This window comes from Petaurus breviceps, unplaced genomic scaffold (assembly GCF_028583685.1).
Source record: "Petaurus breviceps papuanus isolate PSGF00001 unplaced genomic scaffold, PetGlider_PUasm1.0 99, whole genome shotgun sequence".
Taxonomy (NCBI): Eukaryota; Metazoa; Chordata; class Mammalia; order Diprotodontia; family Petauridae; genus Petaurus; species Petaurus breviceps.
Genome location: NW_027187465.1, coordinates 25,527,793 through 25,553,468, shown reverse-complemented (window position 1 = coordinate 25,553,468; position 25,676 = coordinate 25,527,793). Strand labels below are relative to the sequence as shown.

The 25,676-nt window shown below is 42.8% G+C and overlaps 1 protein-coding gene across 2 annotated transcripts; it reads right to left on the bottom strand.

Annotated features, from left to right (window-relative positions):
• Positions 1-1,482: 1,482 nt before the first annotated feature.
• MTRFR (mitochondrial translation release factor in rescue) lies at positions 1,483-25,509 on the bottom strand. 2 transcript variants are annotated; one of them, XM_069081542.1, is made up of 4 exons: positions 25,360-25,487; positions 13,706-13,776; positions 2,504-2,793; positions 1,483-1,828 (listed from the first exon to the last, which is right to left on the bottom strand). In XM_069081542.1, exons 2-4 carry the CDS (start codon positions 13,713-13,715, stop codon positions 1,589-1,591), a joined length of 540 nt encoding a protein of 179 aa, XP_068937643.1. In that variant the 5' UTR covers positions 13,716-13,776; positions 25,360-25,487; the 3' UTR covers positions 1,483-1,588. The 2 variants fall into 2 exon arrangements, with proteins under 2 accessions (XP_068937643.1, XP_068937644.1); XM_069081543.1 differs by lacking the exon at positions 13,706-13,776 and having other exon boundaries at positions 25,360-25,509.
• Between the last annotated feature and the right edge of the window lie 167 nt (positions 25,510-25,676).

Genomic DNA, 25,676 nt, shown 5'->3' with positions numbered 1-25,676 from the left:
GTAGGACTGGACCAGAAGCAGGGGGCATCATATAGACTGAAAAGCATGGGCATGGGCAGAATGGAAAAGCACCTCTAACAACCTTCGTTGACAGGTGGTAAGTTCTGAAAATCTTACTGATTTTGTTTTGACACCAAACTCAAGGTAATTCTGAAAAGTCAAAACAGCCTAAGAGGGACAGTGGTACGTGCAGCCTTGTACTTGAGGAGTTTACCATTAGACTGGTCATAAATTAGTACCTAGGATGTCCACTTCTGACACATCCTAGATTTTCAGGTTTGGGCAGCAATGTTTATTTCAACTTGTCCTTAAGTCTTGTGCTGCCCAGTTTCCATTTCTGTCACTGGTTTCTTTCCCCTGCCTCACTTTCCACAAGTATTTCCACATTCTTCATATCTGTTGTTCCTTATGGCATGATAGTATTCTGTTATATTCAGATACCATGATTTGGTCGTTCCCTAATTGTGAGGCACATTTTGATTCTAACTTTGTTAGAAGTAGTACTGCTATAGTAGTACACATGGTTTTTATCTGGATAAAAAGCTGGCTGTAGCTTCCTTGGGGGTATACATATATTCAGTAGTGGGATTGCTGGGTTAAAGGGTGGTAGGAATAATTTTGTAAAAATTTCTTGTATAATTCCAAATTATTTTTCAAAATGGTTGGACCAAATCACAGCCCCACCAGCTGTGAACTGTTGTGCCTTGTCTTCCCACAACCCTGCCAACACTGAGTTTTTCCTTCTTTTACCATCTTTGCTGATTTGATTTAGGTGTGAGGTGAAGTGATTACTCTTAAGAAAAACATTAAAATTTAGCTGTTACAGGAAGAAATCAACTATGATACGACCTCTGAAAGTTATGATGAGTGATTATTCAAAATATTACTCTGACCCTAATGCCAAAAAAAGAGAGAGGACATTTCCATATACAAGGTAGAACAGAATGGCCAAATTGTTGAGTGAAACCACAACTCTTAATTGATTGAGTTGAACTGATTTTGGTTATAGACCTAAACTTAACATCCAGTATATGATTCATCTCAGCAGGGGGGACTCTCAGATGTCATTCCCTCCTTCTCCACCTCCCTCTGTGCATTAATCATAAGCGTGCACTAACCAGCCAAGCCACTAACCTTGCCTAGAACACAATTATAAGGTGACTCTTACTGGATAATCCATGTGGGGTGAGATGAACCAAATGGAGAGTGAGGCTGTGAGCTCAGGGGTCCTGGGGCAGCCATACACCTTTGGGGTCTGAGAAGGTACTTCGGCAAGGTATTATGACTTTCTCTCCTGCTTGTCCTTCATTAGCTAAGAGAGTAAGTAAAGGGGCAAGTGACATTTCAGACTCTCTCCTTGTCATTCCTCCTCCTCATTCTCTTAACTTGGCCTGGAGGTAACTAGCGACTCTTCTACTTCTCCCAGCTCATGATGAGGGACCACTGACTGGGCCCCAGCTCGGAACAACACGGGGCTCAGGAGCTTGTCCACAGACGTTTATTGGGAGCGGCTGGGAGGGCTCTGGCTGTGCCACTGACCAGCTGCTCCCGCTGCCCCTGTTCTCCCCTCCCTTCCCCACCTGCGGCATCACTCCTCTCGAGGCAGTGGGGCCTCAGGCCTTGATTCCTTTAACATTAGCTCCTTTAACAGTCTCTTCTTCTCCAGGGTCTCCTTTGCCTTTTTTTTCCTCTCTCTCTTCTTCTTTTCTGCCTCCTTTTTGACTTGGTGGATGTGACTGTCTTCTCCTCTGTAGAAGAGATCCACTTTTCCTTGCAGAATCTCTCTTGCCAGCTTTCGATTTTGATCAACTGATCTTGTCTGATGACACTGGGAAAACATAAGGGTGTTTTGTTAAGCAGCTGTGGCAGGACAGTGAGGAGGGCCTTGGACATCATCGAGCCTGAGCTCAGCTTACAGATGGAGAGGCTGTAGTGCAGAGAGGGCCCTGGCTTGCCCGGTGGTCTGCCAGGGCCCCAAGCTCTTGCCAGCCTGTCACAGGATCTGGTGACTTCTTAGCTGGCTAAGTCAGTATAGGGGCTGCGATCTGCCTGGCAGAGCACACAAATGCAGGTGTGGAAGGCCGAGCCAAACAAAGGGCCTCCCCATCCGCTGTGAGTCGGCTCTGGGCGGTCGAAGGCTTCCTGGACAGGGGCCAAACACCAGGGATGCGGGCTGAGTTGATGGTGGGGGCCTCTGTGAATCACGGCTCAGTTGGGATTGCTGCAGCGCCCTCTTGTGGCAGAAGGCATGAAACGCCCCACTTGGAGCACGGCCTAGGCCAAGGAATGGATTAAACCCTGAGCCGCATCCCTGAAGGCCCATCAAATGCGGGCTTTAAGGCACAAACATTCAGGTGGCGTCTCTACATTCCCCACATGAACTGGCGGACAGCCACACCCTCACCACTTTTTAAGGCAGAGATAGCTTTGCCAGCCAAAGCTCCTCGTGCCGTTGGGGGTTGTAACCTCCTCTCAAGACAATTCTCCCCCTTCCCTTACTTACCTTGACCACGATGCCTGATGGGATGTGCTTCAGCACCACACAATTGTTTGTTTTGTTGGTTGCTTGGCCGCCAGGCCCATGTCCTTTCACAAACTGCTCTTCTAAGTCGGTTTCATCCAGAGGAAGGAGGACATGGGAATCTGTCTTGCCTGCCACCTGGGGCCCAGAAGCTCCTGTCCTGGGGACCAAAAATGAAGGCTTCTTCCACAGCCAGAACCTCCATAGCCCTGCACTGAATCTGCTCAGTGAGACTGGAAGGTAAGTGAAGCCCAAAGTGTTCATAAAGGAATCTGCAGGAGAAAAGAGAGCAATGGGACCACATTTTGACAAGATGCTCTCTGGATTCAGGCTTGCAAAAAACAAACACCCAACTACCAAGACCTCGGGTTCCCAGTAAAGGGAAGCCTGAGCTTATAAATAATGACATTTCTCTCTTTTTAAGTTAAAAAATGAAATGCTTTATTAGATATTTAATAATAATAGCCACTGGCATTTATATAGGACTTTTAAAGTGTACAAACCACTGCACAACGTGTGATGCAGGGGCTAGGGTCTCCATTCTACCGACAAGGAAACTGAGGCTGAGGTAGGAAGTGATGAGGCAGGATCTGAACTCGGTTTCTCCTGACTTCAAGTTCAGTGAGATAGCCACTCTACTACCAAGCATACACCATCAGCATGAACAAGTATACTTGCTTAATAAGGATATTTACAATTATTTTTAAAGTTAAAAAAAAATCTGTTGTTTTCACTTCACCTTCATTTCCAAATATTTCTTTCCTCTCCCCAGAGGTCACTGCTTGTAACAAAGAACAGAAAAGAGAGAAAAGAGGGGAGGGGAGCAGTTCAACAAAAGCAATAATCAGCTGAGTCTGACAATAAGCCCATGCATAGTTCTGCTCCCAGGGATGGGGCCAGTAAATGTCTGAGGCCCAGCAGACTTCCTCCTAGACCACCTGGCCTTCCTAACTTCAAGTCTTTGTATTAGACCATCTGGCTTCCCTTCTTGTTTTTCAAAAAGAATTACCCTTTCCTTCTGAGGGTGATCAGATAAGTAATGGAGGGGCTTGACCAGAGACATCCAAAGGGGTTAAGACTGCCCACCTTCTCAGAACTCTCCCAGCTCGCTCTTAAGCTATGAACCTGCCTGCTGTAGAAAATGACAAACTGGGATGATGACGTCCTTAAACCCAGAACCAAAAGCTCTCCTGCAAGGGGCTCGCATTGTGCACTTGGGGGGGAGCAGGGTCAGGGCTGCAGCTACTGTAACCATACTGCCTCCAGAAAAGGAACTCTAAGGCTTATGGAACTGGGGTCAACTCAGAAATATCACCGGAATTTTTAAAATAAGAAAGTGGCTTTTACATCCAGTACACAAATACCATATATTAACTACTCCTTCAGCAATCCTTAAGCATGGGACTGGAACCTTGGTGGGCTGCTAAAGCCAGAACACGGCCCTGCCCCAGATGTGGCCGCTCTGGCTCACTCTGTAACTGACATCTTTGTCAATTGATGACAATCACCTGACTGTTACTTGTTAATTTCACTGGTATGACAAGGCTGGATGGGATGTATCTTTTCCCTCTAAAAACCTTTTAGGATGGGGCTGGCACTTCCTGTCAGGGGTATTAAATTATTGTTAGGTGTATTAACTCAAATCAACGAGTATTTACTAAATAGCCATATGTGTAAAACCCTGAGCTGGACACCAGGTACAACACACAGAAAGCTCCTACTTCTAAGAAAAGGTACAATCTGTGCAAGCCTTCACAGAGCTTACAGTCTACATACACACACACAATTAGACTTCTATTTATACACATTTATATATAAACACAATACAATACATTATTTAAAAAATGCTCAGTTTTGCTTGTATCTGGGGAAGGGAACTCTCAGAGAGCCCATGTTTCCCTATTTTCCTGCTTGCAGCCATCAAGGAGGGGCACAATGGCTATACAGACAGGGGCCTACTATTCTTAGTATTACTAACACCACCTGTTAAAACCAACAGTCACTAACTGGTCGCTAGGCCCAAGAGCCCTGGGAATAGCAGTGTTCCCCAGGTCAATGGTCTGCTTATAAATGGCATCATAAGTGGCCTTTGAGATGCATTACCATTTGTTTTGCCCTCGGTACCCTAAAGATCAGTGGGCTTTGTTCATCTCCCTCTCCTTCATTAGAGAGGAGCAGCTGTCTCGCTTTTCTATTTCTATCCCTAGCACCAAATACTTCTTCATTCTTTCATTCATCTTTTCTATTTACATCACCTTTTTTCCAAATATATCCCACCCCACTTTGTAATGAAAAATTTAAGAGGGGAAAAACCAATTCAGCAAAACCAACCCACAAATCAGCCAAGTGGGACAGTATTTGCCGTGTTCTATACTCAGTCTACCCCTCCCCCCATTAGACTGTAACCTTCTTGAGGGCAAGGGCCACTTTTGTCTCTTTTTGTATACCCAGTGCTTAGCACACTGCTTGGCACACAGTAGGTGTTTAATAAATGTTTATTGATTGATAATCTCCACCTTTACAGAGAAGGGACGTTGGTGCAGTTTGTCATTCCTTATCTGGAGCCAAATTTGGCTGTTATAATTACAGAATTCAGGGTTGTTGGTGTTTTTTTTAAACTTCTCATTTAAAATAAACTATTTAAATGGTGAGCTGCTGAGTTATTGTTTGGGTAGTAATTCAGGGGCGAAGGTGGAGCTGGCAATAATCTGAGGTTCATAGATATACAATCACCCCAGGGGCTTCTCCCAAGCTCACCGGAGGCAGAGAATAGCAAAAGGGTTAGACCCTTAATAAAAGGATTTGTTCTGTAAAATTTGGACACATTCAAAAGGCCGAACCTAGAAGATCCTCACCCCTGGGTTAGGGTTTTCTCTCCCCATTCAAGGCTTTCCTTATGATTTCTTTGTATCAGAATGGTGGACCTCCACAAAGTCCCTTCCTAGTTCCTCCTTCTGGTGTAGTGATGACCCTCGGTCCTTGAAGACTCTGATCCTTTGTTCTGGAAAGGCTCTGAGTGTGGTTCTAGCCATTGGGAAGATTCCTGAGAACCAACCTGAAGCTCACAGGCTAAATCAACCATCCACTAGCCACTTGGATATTGCCTTCTGTGGCCATGGCTACCCAGGAAACCAAGGAAATACTCAATGTCTCCCTAATCCTATGTCACCGTGACAGCGGCTGGAGATGCTAAGAGGAAGTTCTAGAAGGATCACAAACAGTGACTGGGCTGTTGTCCTGTTGAGGGAACGGAGCTCACCTGGTACTAAGTAACCAACCTGTAGACTACTGCAAGGATTGAAGGGTGACGATCTTGACATTCTTGCTATAAATGTCAGAGACCGAAACAAAGTTGCTGCTTAACAGAAGAATGGCTTACATCATTCCATGGCACATCTGATCATCTCATATTGCAGCCAGTCAGCTGACCAATATTTTATTAAATGTGCACTAGGTGGCACAGTGGAAGAACGCTGGGTCAGGAGTCAGGAAGGTACAAGTTTGAATCTAATCTCAGACACTTCCTAGCTAAGTGACTTGGGTAAGTCACTTAACACTGTTTGCCTCAGTTTCCTCATCTGTAAAATGGAATGGAGAAGGTAATGGTAAATCACTCCAGTATCTCTGCTAAGAAAATTTCAAACGGGGGGCGGCCAGGTAGCACAGCAAGTAAGAGCACCGGCTCCAGTGTTGGGACGACCTGGAGATCGAATCCCGGGCTCAGACACTCAGCACCACACCCAGAAATAACTGGCCGTGTAACCTTGAGCAACTTACTTAACTCCGATTGCTTAAAAAAAAAAAATTTCAAATGGGATCACAAAGAGTCAGATGACAGAAAATGACTACTAAACTACAATAGGGTTCTAAGCATCGTGCAAAACACTGGGGATACAAAGGCAAAAAAAGTTTCTGAGTTCAGGGTCAGTCTCTAAGGGAAGACATGTGGGTACAAATAACTGGGCACAGTCTCAGAGGGACAGCATATCTTGTTTAAGGAAAAGCCAAGAGGCCAGAGTTACTGGATTGAAGATTATGTGCTAGGGAAGAAGGTGTAAGAAGATTGGAAAGGTAGGAAGGGCCCGGGTCATGAAGGGCTTTGAACATTAAAACTGAGCATTCTGTATTTGATCTTGATGGTGGTAGGGAAGTCAGGTCAGCATTTTCCAAAAGTCCGCGAGGAAACTTGTAGTGTATGGGCCAATGGGTGAGGATGTCACATAGTTCTAAGAAGATCCTAATTAAATCAAAGACATCCAAATTAAATCAAGAAAACTTTTAGATTTAGGCACTTTTTAGGTTTTCTTGAAATGGAAATTTATTGCTGTGCATTCTGAATCCTTTCTTAAGTTTTGCTGTACACATGGCAATTCTTTTTTTTTCCCCTTTTCTTATCATGCACTTAAGTTTTTGTATTGAAGTTTAAAATAAATAAATTTGGAAAAAAGATTTAGTGACTTTGAAAGGTGGGCTTAGAGAGGGGATGGTGGAAACCTCACAAAGCACTATGTAAGCTTTATAATATTATAGGAAGGTCTGCTACTGTGATAAGGATCATCTGAACTTAGGCTCATAGTATCAGAGCTGGAAGACATCTCTGAGGTCACCTGGTCTAATCCTCTCCTTTTAAAGATGAGTGTTAACCTTGGGCAAGTTACTTAACCCCAATTGCCCTCCAAAAAGGCAAAAAAAAAATAAAGATGAGTGCTCCAGGATACAGGGAAGCACGGGTAAGGAGCAAGAAACAAGAGGCCAAAGACTTGGGGACTTTGAAGCCTTGCACCTGTATTCATGAATGTTCTTCCTTAAGAGCTGAGAGGTGCTGGGCCAAGTAACATCACAAAAATGGAATGAGTTCTTTTAACAAGAAACAATTGGCAGCTAAAATGGGAATCACCAGGCTTTGTACAGTCAGATCACTGACTTTAGCTATGATCAAAATCAGTATTTATTTAGAAGAACAGAAATATGGAAGTAGGGCAGCAGTTAAGGCAACTTTGACCTTAACCATGAAACAAAATGTTGATGCCAAAATCTGGGAAGTAGATAAAAGAACAGACATCAAATTAATTTTCCTACCATTTCCCTGGGAAGTTTAGCATATATAAATGAGTTATTGTGTTGAGGAGATCACGAGAGCCTAGACACCACCTCATCTGGCAAAGATGGTCTCCAGCCAATATCAACTCTATTTCAGAATATGAACTAGTTTGTAAAATCCTAGGGAAGATGATGGTAGAAGCTTATGAAACGTATTATTTCATGAAACACTGAGTACAGTACAGGGAATAACATGGTAACAGAAAGTGAGTCAGTTAATTCAGATCATCCTGTAGCCATTTATGGATGAAAATGGAAGGAGAACAACAGAAAAAATGAGAAATATCTGTAGATTTCTATAAGTTCTCTTCACCAATGTCAGTGAATCCACCCATCTTTTGGACTATAAAGCATCCTTACTGCAGCAGGCAGAAGTAGAAAGAGTACTAAAGAAAAAAAAAGAGAACTTGAACTGAAATAAAGAGGTCTGTGCTGGAGACGACACAGTTTTGAGGATTCTGAAGGATCGATTCTCAAGAATTCTGAAAGACACAAAATACTTGGCAAAAATAATTACAGACCCTATAGTTATTCCCCAAGAAGGAGGATGGCCATAATTACCAATCTATATGGTACTCTGCCATCTCTACACAAAAAACCCTTATTAGAATAATATATATGGCCCCATGAGGGCATCCTTGATGAAGGTATAAGAAGGGAACAGGCAAGCTTTCCCATATGATGTTCTACGCAAATCACATCTTTAGAACTACACAACTGACTCAAAGGTATAGAGAACACAAGACCCTATTGTACTTGTTTGGTGTCTATAAAAAACAGAATAAAACATTTCTTTGAAGGCTTGCCTCCACAATACGTCTCCTATTCATGTGTTAAAATTATAGAAGAGGTGACAGGACCCTGTGATCATTAATATCAAATCATTATAAAGCAGGGAGATGTTTGCCACTGTCATGAATGATGTCCAGCACAGTCCTAAGGTAAGGATCCCCTTAGAGAAGGGGACATTCTTCTCTAAATGCTCGTCTTGAGGCGGATGTTGTGCTGATATTATTGAACTTCAGAACACTGTAGTGTCTCCTAAAGGAGATACTGAATCACTCAAAAGTTTTTCTTATTATCCATACAAAAGTCCAAGAGCAGCTATTGCTCAAACTAAGATATGCAGTTAGAAGTGACAACACACACGTGTGTGTGTACACGCACGTGTGCTGGATAGATACTCCTAATGGTAAGGACCCACCTGAGGGAGGCCCAGAATGAAATATAATAAGCTGAATTTGCTTTGGGAAATTGTGCTTCTAATGACAGTAATGCTGCTATGGGGCAGCTAGGTGGTGCGCTGGATAGACCCAAGTTCAAATCTGTCCTCAGACACTTACTAGCTGTGTGACCCTAGGCAAGTCATTTAACCCTATTTGCCTCAGTTTCCTCATCTATAAAACAAGCTGAAGAGGGCAAAATGCTCCAGTATCTTTGTCAAGAAAACCCAAAACGGGGTTGCAAAGAGGAAGACGCTACTGAAGTGACTGAACAATGACCACGAACTTTTCCCTCAGTATTTGCTGGAGTCAGGAAGACCTGGATTCAAATTTGGCCTCGGATGCTTACTAGCCGGGTGACTCTGGCCAAGACACTTAGCCTCTACTTGCCTCAGTTTCCTCAACTATAAAAAGAGTGAGACAGCACCTGCCTTGAAGGGTTGTTGAGGATCAGATGATACAATTTTTTAAAGCACTTATCAGCGCAGTTCCTGGTGCATAGTAGGTGCTATATAAAATGGAACTTTTCCCCTTCCCTCATTCACTTTCCAAAGAACTGAAATTGTGGACCTCACAAGAGACAATGGAGAGCCTGAAAGACTGCCAACAATGAACTGAAAAGAAAGGGGCCCAAACACATCATCAGAGAGGTGTAGAGCAGTAAAAGGATGTGGGCTGGTCACGTGTCCAGAAGACAGTCCCCAGTATGCTGGTTGGCTGGTCCAATGGAGGATTTACAGGAAGGCATGAACAAGCATGGCCCAGGATAAGGACGTGCACTGCAGGGAGGCGTACCCATGCAGATGAAGTAGCAAAATGGGGGAGAAGTCAGAGTGGACAGTATCTTGGATCTGCTCATCTGGCACCCCCAGAACGGTTCTCATTTGTCTCATACAGAGATAAGCCAATTGTTCTCAAGATCTATAATCCCCCTGGCATTCCTAGTTAGACATTTGGTGTATGAAGAAAACATGTTGTTCCCAAGGGCCTTCTTTGTGAAATATAATGGGATAATTGTAGGAAGTAAGGGGCTTCTTTGTACTAGGTCCAGCTCACTGTTCAAATTTTCAAATACAAGTGGTAAAAGATCTCCCTCAATGTCTTCTCAGTCGTATATTGTGTTCCACCGTTTTTTCAAATGTGTTTTAAATGTGACTTCAAGCTTCTAAATAACAGCTCTGTAGAATGGGGTGGGGGTTAGATATGGTGGTGGCTCATGTAGAATTATATTGATAGGACTGAGAGGCAGCCTGGTGCAAAGGAAAGGGTACCAGATTTGAAGTCAGAAAATTTGGGTGAAAATCCCGACTCTTTCACTTACTATCTGTGATCTGGAATCACTTCACCTCTCTGGGCCTGTTTCCTCATCTGTAAAATAAGGGAGTTGAACTCGATGACCTGTAAAGCCCTTCCAGCTCTAAATCTATGATTTCCTTACACATAACAGAGAAGCTTGTGATGGCTGATGTCATTTCAATTCCTTCTCGAGAACACAGCCTTCCCAGAAAACTGGCCAAATGCAGATAGGCATCAATTACAGAGATAAGCCAAACATTTCCAGTGAAATTGAGAAGGGTGCTGATTGTAAAAGCAGACTTGTGAGATGTCACCTGGACACTCTAAGTACACCTAAGATCCCCTGCTTGGATTAAAGAGTAAAAGCAGATAACATTTAGTTCATGGGGTCCAACTACCCACACTAAAAACAAAAAGTCTAACAACCACACATAAGGCTGATTATGAATGTGCACAGAGGGTACAAAGATGGCCGCTGGGTCAGGAAAACCTAGGCTCAATCTCCAGCTCTGTCATATACACAAATGAACAAAGGCAAGGCATTTCACCTTTCCTGGACCCAAGCAGCCTCCTTGGTCTGGATGTCACAGAAGAGCTGATGATCTGGAGAGGAAGTTCCATACCAAGAATTCTCTTTGCTGATGAAAACACATCAGACCAAAAAATGACATGGCCCTCTGTGGGTCAGTGAGTTTCCATTTGCATTCCTGAGTCAGGTGCTGCGGTGGATAGTGAGTTGGGCCTGATACAAAGAGGGGGAGCACATGGGACAAAAGCCCATCTCCGTGATGCTATCTCAGAAGCATTACTCTTGCAGGTGACTCAGAGATACCAAAAATGCATGGTAGGTGTAAGTAGGCAGAAGCATATGACCAACAATCTGAATCCCTGGTTTCCTTCGAGGCTCCCTAAGTGCCAGCTTCTACAATAAGCCTTCCCTGGTCCCCCCAATTGCTAGTGCTCTCCCCAAGTTGTCTTGCATTCTGCATCTTATATATATTTGCATATTTGCTCACCTAATGAAATATAAGCTTCCTGAGGGCAGGAACTATTTCACAGGTCTTTATGTCCCCAAACGGCCGGCAGAATGCGTGGCACATACTCATAGCTTCACCCCTGGAGGACCTGCAGAAGCTGTATGTGGGTCTCCTTCCATAATTCTCTCCCCACTCCAGTCCATCCTCCATTCTGTTGCCAAGTGATTTTCCTAAAATTCAGGTCTGAACATGTCCTCCCATCTATAAAATTCAGTGACTCTCTATTACCTCCAGGATCAAATATAAAACCCCATTTGGCTTTCAAAGCTCTTCACATCTTGGCCCTTCTTCCTTCCCCTTTTGATTCTTTATACCCCTGCCCAGTCTTATGGTCCAATGGCAGTTAGCCATTAGCCAGCCTTCTGGCTGTCCCTGCACCTGACCCTCCATATAGGTACTGATGCTGTAGCTTTTCCCAGGCTTGCAAGGTCCTCCCCTCCAGACCTCCACCTCCTCCTGCCTCTCCCCTGGGATCACCTCCCATTCACACCACTTCTATCTTTTCTGCATGTAGTTGCTTGCATGTCACATCCCTCATGACAATGCGAGCTCCTAGAGGAACAGGGCCTGGGTTTTGGTCTTTCTTTGTATGCCTAGTGTTTTGCACAATGCCTAGCCTATAGTAAGTGTCTGGTGACTGACTGAACTTAAAAGCATACAGATCCATTTAAAGCATTTTTTGAAATATTTCTGATATTTATATTTATTTAATATTTAACTCATTCTTCAGTATGAAAACACATAAGGTAATTACTTTAATTAACAAACGTATCTGATTATGCTTACTGGTATGTTAGAAATTGCTCTGAAGACGTCAATAAGTGCTTGGTGATTGAGCCAACAACGACTTGCAGTTTAATACAAAACATCAACAACATGGTTGGCCACCATATGTCAAAAGTGAGGGATAAAAGATGGACAAGAACTTACAGTATTAAAAGGAAGGCCTCTGGCATACTGAGCAGATTCTCCATAAAAGAGCAATCAATCAACAAACATTTATTTTTTTTATTATTTTTTTAAAGCAATCGGGGTTAAGTAACTTGCTCAAGGTTACAGGCCAGTTATTTCTGGGTGTGGTGCTAAGTATCGGAGCCCAGATTTGATCCCCAGGTCATCCCGACACTGGGGCTAGTGCTCTTACTCACTGAGCCACCTGGCCACCCCTAAGCAATTGGGGTTAAGTAACTTTCTCAAAGTTACATGGCCAGGTGTTTCTGGGTGGGTGCTAAGTGTCTGAGCCTGGATTCTATCCCCAGGTCATCCTGACACTGGAGCCGGTGCTCTTACTCGCTGTGCTACCTGGCCGCCCCCAACAAACATTTATTAATTGTTTACTATGTGCCAGGCACTGTGGTAAGGGCTGGGATTTACAGCAAGACATGTATAAGAATTACAACTAGATAAGAAAAAGGGGGAACTCAAAAATATTTTAAAAATGAGTATTGAAAAGGTTTTATATGTAATTGGGAAAAATATTAAATTTTTAAAAAAGGCGAAAAAAAGCAGGAAGCAGGGGTTCCAAGATAGAAAGGTGAAGACAGAGACCATGTTAGATATGCTAGAATGCAAAGGCATGGATGGAGGCAAGAGAAAGAATGTTACATACAGGGAACAGTAAACAGACCAAACTGGCCAAAGTAAAGCGTATGTGACAAGAAGTCATGTGATATCTATCAGTCTGTAAAAATAGGCCAGAGGATGACTATAAAGGGCTTTGAAAGTCTGAAAAACAGGCCTTTATGTTTTAGCCTAAAACATCTTGAGCAGAAAAACAGCATGGTCCAACCTAGTCTATGTGAAGCACAACTGCATTTCTAACATCCTCTTTGAACATAAGGGCCAATGAAGAAAAAAGAAAAGTGAGAAACACCCATAAATTTTAATACATTTAATTAATTAACTCCCCCTCCCCCCCAAGGGTGGATCCATCTGTAGCAGAACCAGTGGTGGGAGTACCTATCCCAATAAAAGCATACAGATTCACTCAAGTTTTGAAATATATTTGATTAACTCATTCCTCAGTATGAAAACACATGAGGCAATTATTTTAATAACAGATATATGTGATTACACTTACTGCTATATGGGAGACTAATTGCTCTAAAGCCATCAGTAAGTGCCTGGGTTTGGAAAACTACCAAAGTAGCCAACTGCTTGTTAGGTGCCATCTGGACTCATGCCTTGGGATTCTCAGTTGAACTATTACGTCCACAATTTATAAGGGCTTCCTTTCCAATCTGAAGCCTCCATTCTGTTCTGGTTCATGGCAACTGGTACTGAAGTCTGAGGGCAACTTTAACCAACTCATAAGGCAACCAAAATGGCACCACCAAGGTGGATGGACTGCTCTGGGATCCTTGAGCTTTTCTATCCTCTTGAATTTTAGTTCTAGTTCTGAATGGCAGCACTCACTGACTGGAGACCATTTCTCCTGTGTCCAGTGCTGGGAAGGAAGAAAAAAGAAACATGAAGGGATGTTTTCAATGCTTCTTTGGTAAATATATAGATTTTAACGTTTTCTTTACCTCTGCTCATTTGTGGTAGTCTAATGCCATCTTTTGAATGAGTAGAGGGCAGCACTTCTATTCTCCGTTTGCTAAATAAACAAGATTGAAAATGTTACAAAGAATTTTTCAAGCATCAAGTCAACATCTAACTAAAGTCTTCCCATAGCTTGTGACATACAGGTGATTCTGGCTTCTCAAAAAGGCAGTATGACATATTGGAGAGAATGTTAGATTTGGGAGTCTGGAAGCCTCTCAAAGACACTTAGCTATGTGGCCATGACAAGTCACTTCACCTGAATCTCAATTTCCTCATCTGTAAAATGGGGAAGATACACATAGTATCCATAACCTCACAGGACTGTTATGAAGCTAAAATGAGAGGACTCTAAAGCATTTTGCAAACTCTGAAGTGCTATGGAAAATGTCAGTTATGATGATGTCATGCCAGTAGGGCACATGCTTTGGCAGGTTCTACTAAACTGGAAAGGTGCCAAGTACAGGCCTGGTAACAGGTGCTGTCTATCATCTAAGGACCAACCAGCTTTTCGAATCTCAGACTTAGCAGACTGGCTACAAAGTAGTGGGTGATTTTTTTTGGCAACAAAAATCATCAACTAGGTTGTGGAAGGGTTGTGCCTTCATTGATGGAATTAGCTCTTGTAATGATAAAAGTAAGGAGGTTTTGAATATTTTAAGTGCCAATGCAGCTGCTGAATGGAAGAGGAGGTGGGCCAGCTGAAAAGAGCTCAATAGCCCAAGCATATGCTGGGTTCCAGGAAACAGTAAAAGAACAGAATATGACCTTCAGCGTGTTGGGTTGATTCTCGGTGGAGGGCCCATCACAACAGATAAGGGGATGACGCAGGGTTGCAGTCTACACTGGGGAGGGAGTCCCTGCATTGATTAGATAAGGAATACAAAGCACAGAGGTATACCAATGCTATTATCATTTTGTGTGGCTATTATAATGGTCTGAACCGGTTTCTTTTTAGTTGGGCTAGTCCCATGGGATGCTAATTAGGACATTAGAGGAAATGATTCCATGCCTCTGAGAAGACCTTTGAGGCAACATACAATCCAACGACAGCCAAATGAAAATGAAGATGACTCACTAAACTGACTGAAGCTTTTCATAAGCTGGTAAGCTAAATGAAAAACTGACATCATGATGGCCTGGATCAAGTAGCCAGTGAGGCATTGTGGGTAGTATCAGCATGGCCATTTTCTTGTAACTTCCACAAGAAAGACAGTGTCCACTATAAACACATGAAGATGTAGATAAGATTGGGTTCTCTCATGTTAGAAGAATGCTGGGAACCTTTCCTGTTTCTACCCTGCCCCCCCCCACCTCCCCCAGCTCATTCTGTACTGTCTTCTCCAAATATTCCTTGTGGAACAAGGTTTCTTTGTGAAAACTACTTGTCTCTGATTGAGGCTGGATGTGGAACACAGGACTATTGATTTTTCTGCAGCTTCTCTTCCGCCCCCTTAGCAAATCTGAGCAGGCAGGACAGTGGAGAGTCTAGGGCACTAACAAAGAGGGGAAACAACTCTGAGACAAGGCTGTGAACCTAGCAGACAAAGGAGGGAGCCGAGAGTGCTTTTATCAGCTGCTCACTAGACTAACCCACTGTGTTTCTTCTTCGAGCCTCCACCTTTTTGTCCTGGTTCAGTGCTTTCAGATGCCCTGGAAAGACTCCCACCCAACTGGAGTTCAGGAAGGTCCCCGGTGTTCACTGACTGGCTGCTCTGTTTGGCAGCTAATTCTAGTAGCCAATCAGACTCTTGTAGGCACTCCCAGCATCTTCTGGAGCCGTGGCCTGACTCCAAGGGCTGCTAAAAATGACCAACACGCCCATGGCTCCACTTCCCCAAGCCTAAAAGAAGAATCCTGATTGGATCTTGGCTTTTGTGACACTCACAGAGGGAGCCCAGAGTCTTTAGGGAACAATAAAAGCAGCTCATTTGTTCCTAGTGACATTTAAAAGGAAAAATAAAGAAGCACCAGTAAAGGAAACCAACACCCGGGGCAGCTCTGACCCATTTCCTACCTTCCGTGTGGCAGATTTTAGTGAGAGTGGGTCTTCTACCTGCATCTTCTCTTAATGAACACCCTTTCCTCCTCCCCAGCACCCCCCGCCCCCATCCGTGAACACATGAGCTGCAGAAAACAGCTGACGTTAGTCTAGGTTTAAGCTTCTCACATTTGGTCTTCCTTTTCCAGAAAGTCTTACGGAATCTGGCCCTTTTTACCTTGCCTGGGCTTTTAACATTCTGGTTCTGTGATAAAGAATGTTGGTTTTATTTCTCATATTTGCAGGCTGAAACTGATCCGTCTGGTATACTTATCTGCAAGGATGCTTGGAAAAAATGAAAGCAGGACCTCAGTATGACATTATTCATGATAGAATTGTTATTTGTTAGGAAAGAAGTTTATCTGGAACCACAACCAAGCATTAAATTTACGATGTCAGTGGCTTAGAACTGTGGCGCATGGGTAAGATGGTCTAGATGGACCACACACTTGAATTGGTGATGGAACCCACTGCCTTTAAACCTTGGGCTAGAGACACAGGGAAGCAGGGCCTTCCAGTTCGTTTCACTATTCTTGAAAGGGAGAAAGCTATACAGGGCTGGAAGAGTCTAGTCTCCCTGCTCCTTGTCACCTCTAGAGGCAAAGCCTAACTACTCTGTTGGGTATTTAAAGCTCTTTATAAGCCTGCTCCAGCCTATCTCTCCAGTCTCATTATATGCTGCCATCATTCATGCAGTCCAGCTGAACAGGCTACTCTATCTCCTGGTTCCTGGGTTTTCCACAGGCTGTACCATGCCCTCCCCCCCCAATGCACTCCTCATCTGTCATTCAGATGGTTAGCTGCCTTCAAAGCCTAGTTCCAGCTCTATCCTCTAATCCTGAGGGCCCCCCCCCCAAATTACCTAGCTTTTCTTTTGCACATGAGAGTCAATGCTGCCTAGGAGATAGGGAGCTGACCTTCTCCAAGACCTAATTCAAACTCTGCTCTGCCACATCCTGGCTCTGTGGCCGCTCTCACCTGCTTCCAGGTAACTTGAGGGCTGTCAGTTGCAGAGAACGTGCCCACCCACCAACACTGGTAGTGGAAGAGAGTTACCGAGGGTCCACAGCCAGAACCAGATTGTAGTTGGGGAATGTTTAACAAAATAAGTAAAAATACAATAAATAACAAAAGAGATAAAAAAATAACCAACACTGAGAATGTTCATTCATGGTTTTCTCAGTCAATATTCCCTTGGGGTTTGACAGCACTGACCTAGACCAATCAAATTACAGGTCCAGTCCCTATTCCCTGTCCTATATTTATTTTTATGCACAATATGAGGGTAAAGATTGTCTGATTTTTGTTTCTCCAAGAACTAACACTGTGTCTAATACATAGGGAGGTGCTTAACAGATGTTTGCTGAGTAAGCCTTTTGTACACATTTCATCACCAACAGTAGTTACTTCAAAAGGTAAAACATTATCTTTTCTTTTAACTTCAACTTTTCATAAAAACGTCCCACACCTTTGTAGAAAGGAATGCCTCCAAAGCAGAGGGGATGGGCATCTTTACTGAAATCAAGTGTTACAGAAACACCCGGTGTTGGGGACAGGAACTGGACCTGCAATGTCACTGACATATAGAAGTGCAGGATGAAGGCAGGTCAGTATCTTCTCTGCGATGTACAGGCTCTGAGAGCTGCCAGCAACTCTGAGAAGAGGTACCCACCAACTATGTATCAGAGATCAAGCAATGGACATTTATCAGGTACCTACTGTGCCACGTACAGTGCTAGATTAGGCTTGAAGCCAGGGCTTCATCTGCACATAGTGGGCACTTAATAAATCTACTGACTTCAACTGTAAACAAAATGCTGAGAAAAAAAGTTTTACTCAAGACACGAACACAGAATTTAATAGCTTCCCACAAGTGGCAGGCTGTTTTCCTTATGGCAGGCTCTGGGATTTACTGGGATTCTGCAGAAATTTGCACAAGTCCTTAGGACCAAAATGATGACAACTACTAGGTAAGATTTACAAAGCACTTTGTCCATAAAAATCTTAAAAGGTAAGCAGTATAAGAATTATAATCCTCATTTTCCAGATGAAGAAACTGAAGGTGCTGAGAAGCGAGGTGGCTTTCCCAATAGTCTAAAAGTTACTGCGTGTAGGCGTTGGAGCTTGAACCAGGATCTTCTAACCCCAAGTCCAACAGCCTTTCCACAGTGCCTTGTGTCATGTCCACAATAAATCAAAAGTACTGCTGGGGACCAAGGAAAGCTCAAGAGATTGTAATGGGGTCAAATCAGTTAATGTTTGTAGGGAATAGAGAAGGAAAGAAAGACTGATGGAAAAAAGTCAAAACATTTATTTAAAGTTCATGTAAAATTTAAAATTTAGTCAGAGGCCAAGTAAAGACAGACAAAAATAAGGCCACCACTGCATTATCGTGCTAGACTGAGTGGTTTTGACAGGAGAACTTCAATAGCTGGGTTGGGTATATGAGTTATTTACTCATATTTAATAAAAACAGCATTGATGCAATGAGCGGCTTTTTTTCTCCATCAACTACAGCATACTTCTTACAGTGACATCAGAGAGTGCTGCCATTTGCTGCTGTGGGAGGATTTGCTTTTAAAAGATCTATGATGTCTTCCATGATGTCGTTACTGAAGGGATCCGGGCTAGTGAGCCAATACAGGGTCAAGAAGGCCTCTGCTACTTGTAGCACTGAGAACGGTGCAGAGCAGAGGTGTCAAACTGCAGTGGAACCAGATTAACTTAAAAGAGAAAACAAACCACCTGAGGACCCCTGAGGGCACACACTGATTTCAATAACATGAATATGATCTATGTTTTGTTAAATATTTACCAATTTCATTTGAAGTTGGTTCCAGGCTCAGGAGTGCTGTGGGCTACCTGCCTGTGTGTTTGACACCTCTGGGGTAGAATACTGAGGCATGAAGGGACTTGCTCCAAATCTGAGAGAGGTGGAACTGGAACTTAGGTTCTACTGGCTCTGAGGCTGGCTCTCTGCGCACTAGGCTACACTGCCTCTTATGCTCCAATAAGCTTTAAAAAAAACATCATATAAACCTAATACATGAATGAAGTGGAACCAGCAGGAAGGGCGATGCTGCAGTATTAAGATGAAACAAAAATGACCAGCTGATGGCATCAAAAGCCAACTGATGGGAGGGGGCTGGTTTTCAGGGAAATATTCAGCACTTCAGATTCAGATTCTCTTCATCACTTCCTACGAAGCTGTATTTAAAATAACCATACTGGCTCTTCCAAACAAGGCAGCCCCATAAAAGAACAGTCAGACCAGAGATCGCCTCTGCAGCTTGCATAAAGCCGAGGCCCAGCATTGTCACTGCACAACCGCACGCAGGATTCTGATTTCAAGGCTGGGAAAATAGAATTTTCTCCCCAAATCAAAGTGTTTGCAGAAAATTTTTGTTCTAAACAGGAAAAGCACAAAGGCCTAACCAGGAAATATAGAAGTTATTTTTAATTTGAATGGATAAGAGGAAATAGGACTACCGTAGCTCTGGCCTGAAATTCATCTAGCTTCAGTCTTATAAGACAGGAGGAAAAAGAACATTTTTTACAATTTCTCCCTCCTTTCCCTTCCAGAAAACATTCTGCTTTTAAAAGCTAGACAGAAAGCTTAGATCTTTTTGACTTCCAAAGATGATGCAACTGTCCTATTTGAAAGTGCTGTAGCGTTCCTGTCCTACTTAACACATCTAACAGTAGCCTTGTGACATATTGACTCCAGTATAAGAACCAACTAAAGCTCATATTAAAATACAATACTATTTTGAAAGTCTTATAAATACTAAAAATAGTTTACATTTGGGGCAGCTAGGTGGTGCAGTGAATAGAGTATGGGCCCTGGAGTCAGGAGGACCTGAGTTCGACTCCAGCCTCAGACACTTAACACTTGCTAGCCGTGTGACCTTAGGCAAGTCACTTAATTCCACTGCCCTGCCCTCCTCCTTAAAAAAAAAAAAAAAGCAAAGAGCAAAAGAAGAGAAAAATACTTTACATTTCTCACATCACCTTTCTTCTGAAGATCTCAAAGCATTTTTTATACCTATCATCTCATTTCCTCATAAAAATAAGGAAACTGACTAGCTACTATGTGATCTAGCTAAGGGAGTTACATCTCTTAGAATGACTTTGGATGTTTAATTTTTTTTTTTTTGCACCTAAATTCATCCTTCCTTAAGGACCTACCCTTAGTGTTTACTTTCTACCATAAATCCAAAGCTATGAAATGATCTCTTAATGGCCAAATCTAATGTTCTTTTCTCAATTCTTTCTGCAGCCTCTGACACTCTTGATCATCACCGTTTTTTCGATGCTTTTTCTCTCTAAGCTTTAATGACACAAGTCTCCCTGCTGATTGATCCTTCTCAGTTTCCTTTCTAGGCCAAGTCCAAGGCTCTATTCTGGGCTCTTTTCTCTTCTCTCTGTACTATTTTGTGTGGTGATCTCACTTGCTCCTATGGGCTTAAGGATCATCTCTATGTAGAGGAATCTCAGATCTATTTATTCAACTAGAATCTCTGTCCTAACTTCCAGAGTTTGGCATGTCCAACTGTCTAATGGACATCTTAAACTCGCCACTTCTGAATAGCTTTTCTTCTAAGCCTTCCCATCTTTCAAATTTTCCTATTACTATTGAGGGCACCACCAGTCTGTCACCTGGGCTGGAAGCCTAGTGCCATCCTTGACTACTTCCCAACCCCCACATAGCCACTCAGTGGCCAAGTCCTGCTGATTGATTCTACCATCATAACTTTTCTATGTCTCCTGTCCTGACACACTATTACTACCTGGGGTAGGTCCTTCATCACCTCACACTTTTGACAATGGAACAGCCTGCTGTTGGTTGATTTCCTAAACTCTGCCACCAAATTTATTTTCTTTAATTGCAGATGTGACCATGTGATGTTCTCCACTCCCTTTCCCCCATTCAATAAACTCCAGTGGTACCCTATTAATTCTGGGATCAAATATAATAACCTCTGTTTGGCTTTCAAAGCCCCTCCTACCTTTCCAGGCTTCTTAGACTTTATAATCCTGTGACACTGCCTCCTTGTTCGTCACACAAATCAGTCTATCCCCCTAACTCTGCATTTTCACTTGCTGCTTGCCATGCCTGGTATGATCTCCCTCCTCTTCACATTCTGGTTTCCTTCAAATCTCCACTAAAAACCCACTTCCTACAGGCCTTTGCCAGGCTACTCCACGATCCTCATGCCTTCTTCACTTTAAGATTCTCTCCAATTTATTCTGCATAAATCTTGTCTGTACACAGCTGTGTGCATGTTGTCTTCTCCAACAGAACCTTGAAGGCAGTCACTGTTTTTGCCTTTATATCTCTAGCACTTAACACAGGGACTGGACACAATAAGTGTTTAATAAATGTTTGCTGACTTGTTGATGATTCTTTTCCCTCTTCTTTAATAAACAGCTACTAGCCTGTTTTCCTTAATCTCTTTGTCTTGTATCTCCTTCCACTTCTCTGTCACTCATTTCCTCTTTACCCAGTAGTATCTTCTATCCCTGACAACCCCTATGTGAACAGTAGGGAGCTGGCTCACAAACACAGGCAAAGTGATCGGGCAGTCCCATTGCTTTCTGGGTTGATCATTTACAGTATCTATTACTGTATTGAGTAAAGATCTCTCACTGCAGTCAGTGTGAGTTCACATCTTTCATTTTTATTCCTTCAAAATAAGATACTACACAGGGCATACATGTTTCAGAAATGGAAGCAGACCAGTTATGGTAGCTAGTGTGAAGGCTAGCAAACAGATACACAAACTGACTGCTGCACTGGTAGGGTCTACAACACATTAAAAGAACCAGAAGCCCTTCTCCTACTCCCCCCCCACCAATGAGAACCCTGAGTGGATGCCCTCGAGAGGATTTACAGACACGGTTAAGAATCGCTGGGGATGAAGAAGAATTTAAGGGCGTACAATCTGCACCAATGGAGAAAGTACTCACATCAAAGAAATCACTGGGTACTCAAAAAACTACTTAGGATGACTTTACCTTAAAAAAGTGTTTCTGACACCTTTTATTTTTTAAGTAATTTAATAAATAAATACATATTTAACTAGTTAATTAATTAATTAATTTAATTAATTTATTAAATTAATACATATATTTAACTAGTTCTGCTCTCCGGTATGAAAATTATTCCCTGGCTTTTTAAAAGATCATAATGGACATACTGGAGGTATTTTCTTAGTAAAGGATCATCTTCATACCCCTATTAATCATTTGCTTAAATATTTGGTGAGATCACAATTTAATGATTCAGTTGCCAAGGAGGCAATTATGATATCAAACATAAAGGATCAAACTATCTCACAGGATCACACAAGATCAGTGCAAGTAGAGTGGTTTAAACCCTAATTCTAAGAAAAATTATGACATAGGAAATTACGCGATTCACACTTACCCTGAAAATGTCATTTCCTTTCATGTTTAAATTGTAGATGTCAATTTATAATGCTTTATTTTTATTTTGGAGAGATGAGCCACAAAATGGCACAATTTGAATATGAAAGTTTACAAAATCTTCAAGTTAATAAGCATTTACTAAACACCTACTATGTGCATGGCATTGTGGATACAAAGACAAAAACCCAAGTCCTTACCTTCAATCTCATATTCTACTGCAGACTAACAGTATATGGTAGTAGAGAACACTGGACCTGGCCCAAGAGACCTGTTTCATCATGAGCAAATCACAACTTCACAGTGTTTCCTCCTCTGTAAAATGGGTGTAATAATCCTATTCCTCACTCTCCAGCTTAACAATTGCTCACCCTCACAGGAGTGTGAGAAAAGCACTCTGAAGACCTTAAAAGTGACTTTCTAAGTGAGTTACTGGCAACTGAGATTTTTCAAAATAATGTGCAAGTTGCCAATCTCCTGGATACTGCTTTAAGATGATCAAAGATCTTCCCCCAAAAGTGGCCTATGGGAAGCCTTCAGACAAAGAAAAAGCCTTTCACTTCGAAAAACTTTATTCTTCAATAACAAAATTCTATTACTATACGCTAATCATCAACATGTGAAGTCACAAAGTAGTACCTAACTAATAAAGGTACAAACATCTTTATGCGTTCTAGGCTTATTCTGTTTAGATTAAGCCACAGCTAGAAAGAACTTTTTACAAGTTTTCTTTCAAACTACGTTGCAGCTATAGATGAAGCAGCTATACAGGCAGAGTCCCTTTGATCTGGGACTCATGAGTAAATGGGTTAAATCAAAAATTCAGTTAAAATGACCATTATTTCCTGAATAAGTTGGCTCATTAAGATGTTTAGTAGGATATTTTATTGGGTAAGGAGTCCTCTAAAATTTCACTATAAAAAAAGAAATAATTTTTCTAGTAGAAACTGACCAGTTACTATACAAGAAACAACTATCACTGGCATTTGCTGCACTTAACACACATTATAGACTTTATAGGCAATGCAGGTTTTTGTCACAATAGTACACCTTCGGCTTTTCTATCAGCAGTTTACCAAGTCTTTTAGGAGTCAGTAGTTTTGTCTCACTCTTGTATGACTTACTGATGCTTATTGTTGAAATGATATAGGATTCTGAACCCTAACAGAGGGTATTGGTTGTGCAGTTAATGAAATGAGAGATAAAACAACAAATCTTATTGGCAGGATTCAAACATGTCACTGCTTGGAATAACCTGAGTTCTGTTAAGAACATATGTAAATATAATATATACTATATAATATTTATTATATGACATATAATATAAAAGTAAACCACCTTAGAGAGTCAGATGGTTAGTTTTGGTTGACTGGTGCACACAGACATAAGTGCAGATGGGACAGTTTATTTGTTTCAATTAACACATTTCCATGGAAAAAACCCATTTGTTGCTCATCTATAGATATAGACAGTGTCTAATGCGGGACAGACAACTAATAAACATTTGACTTGATGGATAACAAGACTGCCACCACTTCTGGGCAGGTGTATACTGCTCAAACACAAAAAAGGGGAAAGTGTCTCACTACAGTCTGGCTCGACAGCCTTCAGGAAAACAATCATGTGAAAGATGTTTTAAAAAATAGTCCTATTTTTAGTCCCTAAACCCAAAGATTTCTATTGGAGGGAGACTGTTTTTTTTTCACTTGTCAAAAATATAGCACCAAAACAAACAGGTTTCATTGCTGACAAAAATGCAGAATAAAGACTCCACCTAGCTCACAAGCCATCTTCATTATGTATAGATCTGTCAGCAGCAAAGCCTGATTTTTTTTTAAATTAACAATTTAAATTGTTAATTGGTGCTATACTGTGACCATCAGACTTGTCTTCACACTTATATAGTACCTATAAGATGAAAAGTCTAAGCTCTTCTATCAGCCCTGCTTCAGGCTCTCCAGGTGACTTTGTAAAAGTGTCTTCCTGTATGGCCCAGAATGTATAAAAGTCAGGCAAGCTTTTTAACCCCTCAAGATTCAGAGATCTATCAGGATGATAAACTGCCCATTGACCATTAAGGGTTTTTTTTTTTTGTCCAGATCTGTGATTCCATTAGAGTAGGGAACTCCAAGTGAGGAAATTCCCTCTTCCTCCCTCCACCAGAAGATAAATAACTGCTCTGCAAATCAAGAAATACCCAAAATCAGATGTGCTGGACAGAGGCATCGTGATTGTGACCCAAAATGACAAACATACCATACACATTAGGCCAATCTCTTCCATATCTATACACCCACACACATATATATATACATGCACACATGGTTGCATATAAATATATATACACATATAGACACATATAAATAATATGTATTCCCTCCCATTAGAATGTGGGTTCCTTAAGAGCAGGAATCCTTATTTTTGCATTTAAATCCCCAGTACTTAATACAGTGCACTGCACATTGTAAGCACTTAATATTCATTCATTTCTCCAAGACTGGACCAGAAGAAAAGGGCTTCAAAGCAGCAGGCAGAATAATTCTGGTTAGACATTTAAGGCCACATGTATATTTCCGCCTCCTGGTTATTTTTCCTCCTAAACTGACAGACGGCCCACAGCAGGCGCGAACTGAATGAGGGCTGATCGGAAATGTGTGCCTAGGGGCTACTTTGGGCACCCAGGAGGCACTTCATGAAGGCTGAGGGGGGAGGTTTGGTAGAAACTGGGGTGGGGGTTTAGGCCGCCCCCAAGAGGTGGAGGAAGAGAGGGAGAGAAGGAGGAAGAGAGGCAGTAAAGAAGGAAGGGGGGAAGGGAGGAAAGAAAAGGAAGGAGAAGAGAAGGAAGGAAAAAAGCATTTATTAAGCGCCTACTGCGTGCGAGGCACCTAACAAAGAGGATCTCCGGTGAAGGGCGGGCACGTCGGGGTGTCCAGCGCAGCGCCGCGGGGGGGAGCCGGGCCCTCCTCCAGACCCTGACGGACCTCCACCTGCAGATGGGAAAACCGAGGCCCGCCGAGGTCCTGCGCCTCCCCCGCACCGCTACCTGCGGGGAGCACGATGGATGGACGTCGTCAGGGGCGACGCTGAAACGAGTGGGTGGCCGAGCTCGCCGCGGGAAGGGGGGGGGGGAAGGGGGGTGAGGGAGGGAGGGAGGGAAGGATCTCTTACCTGGGCCCGAGAAGGAGCAGCCAGGGACACGCTAAAGGGGATAAACCGGGTAACCGCCGCTGGGAAAAAATAAGTCCAGTCGGAGCATGCGCCTACGCATGCGCTCACACTTCCCCCGCCCCGCAACTCCTTGACTTCCTTCTTTTGGTGCGGTGCACGTGGGAGCCGTTGTTATTCCCTCCTACGTGCATGCGGGAAAGAATCGGGGCAGGCCAATCAGAGGGGGTGGCGCGAAGGAGTTCTGCCCCTCCTCGGAGGGCCGGTCCCACACGCCCCACAATCAATCCCCGGGATTGGGAGTGGCAACTGCGCGGGCG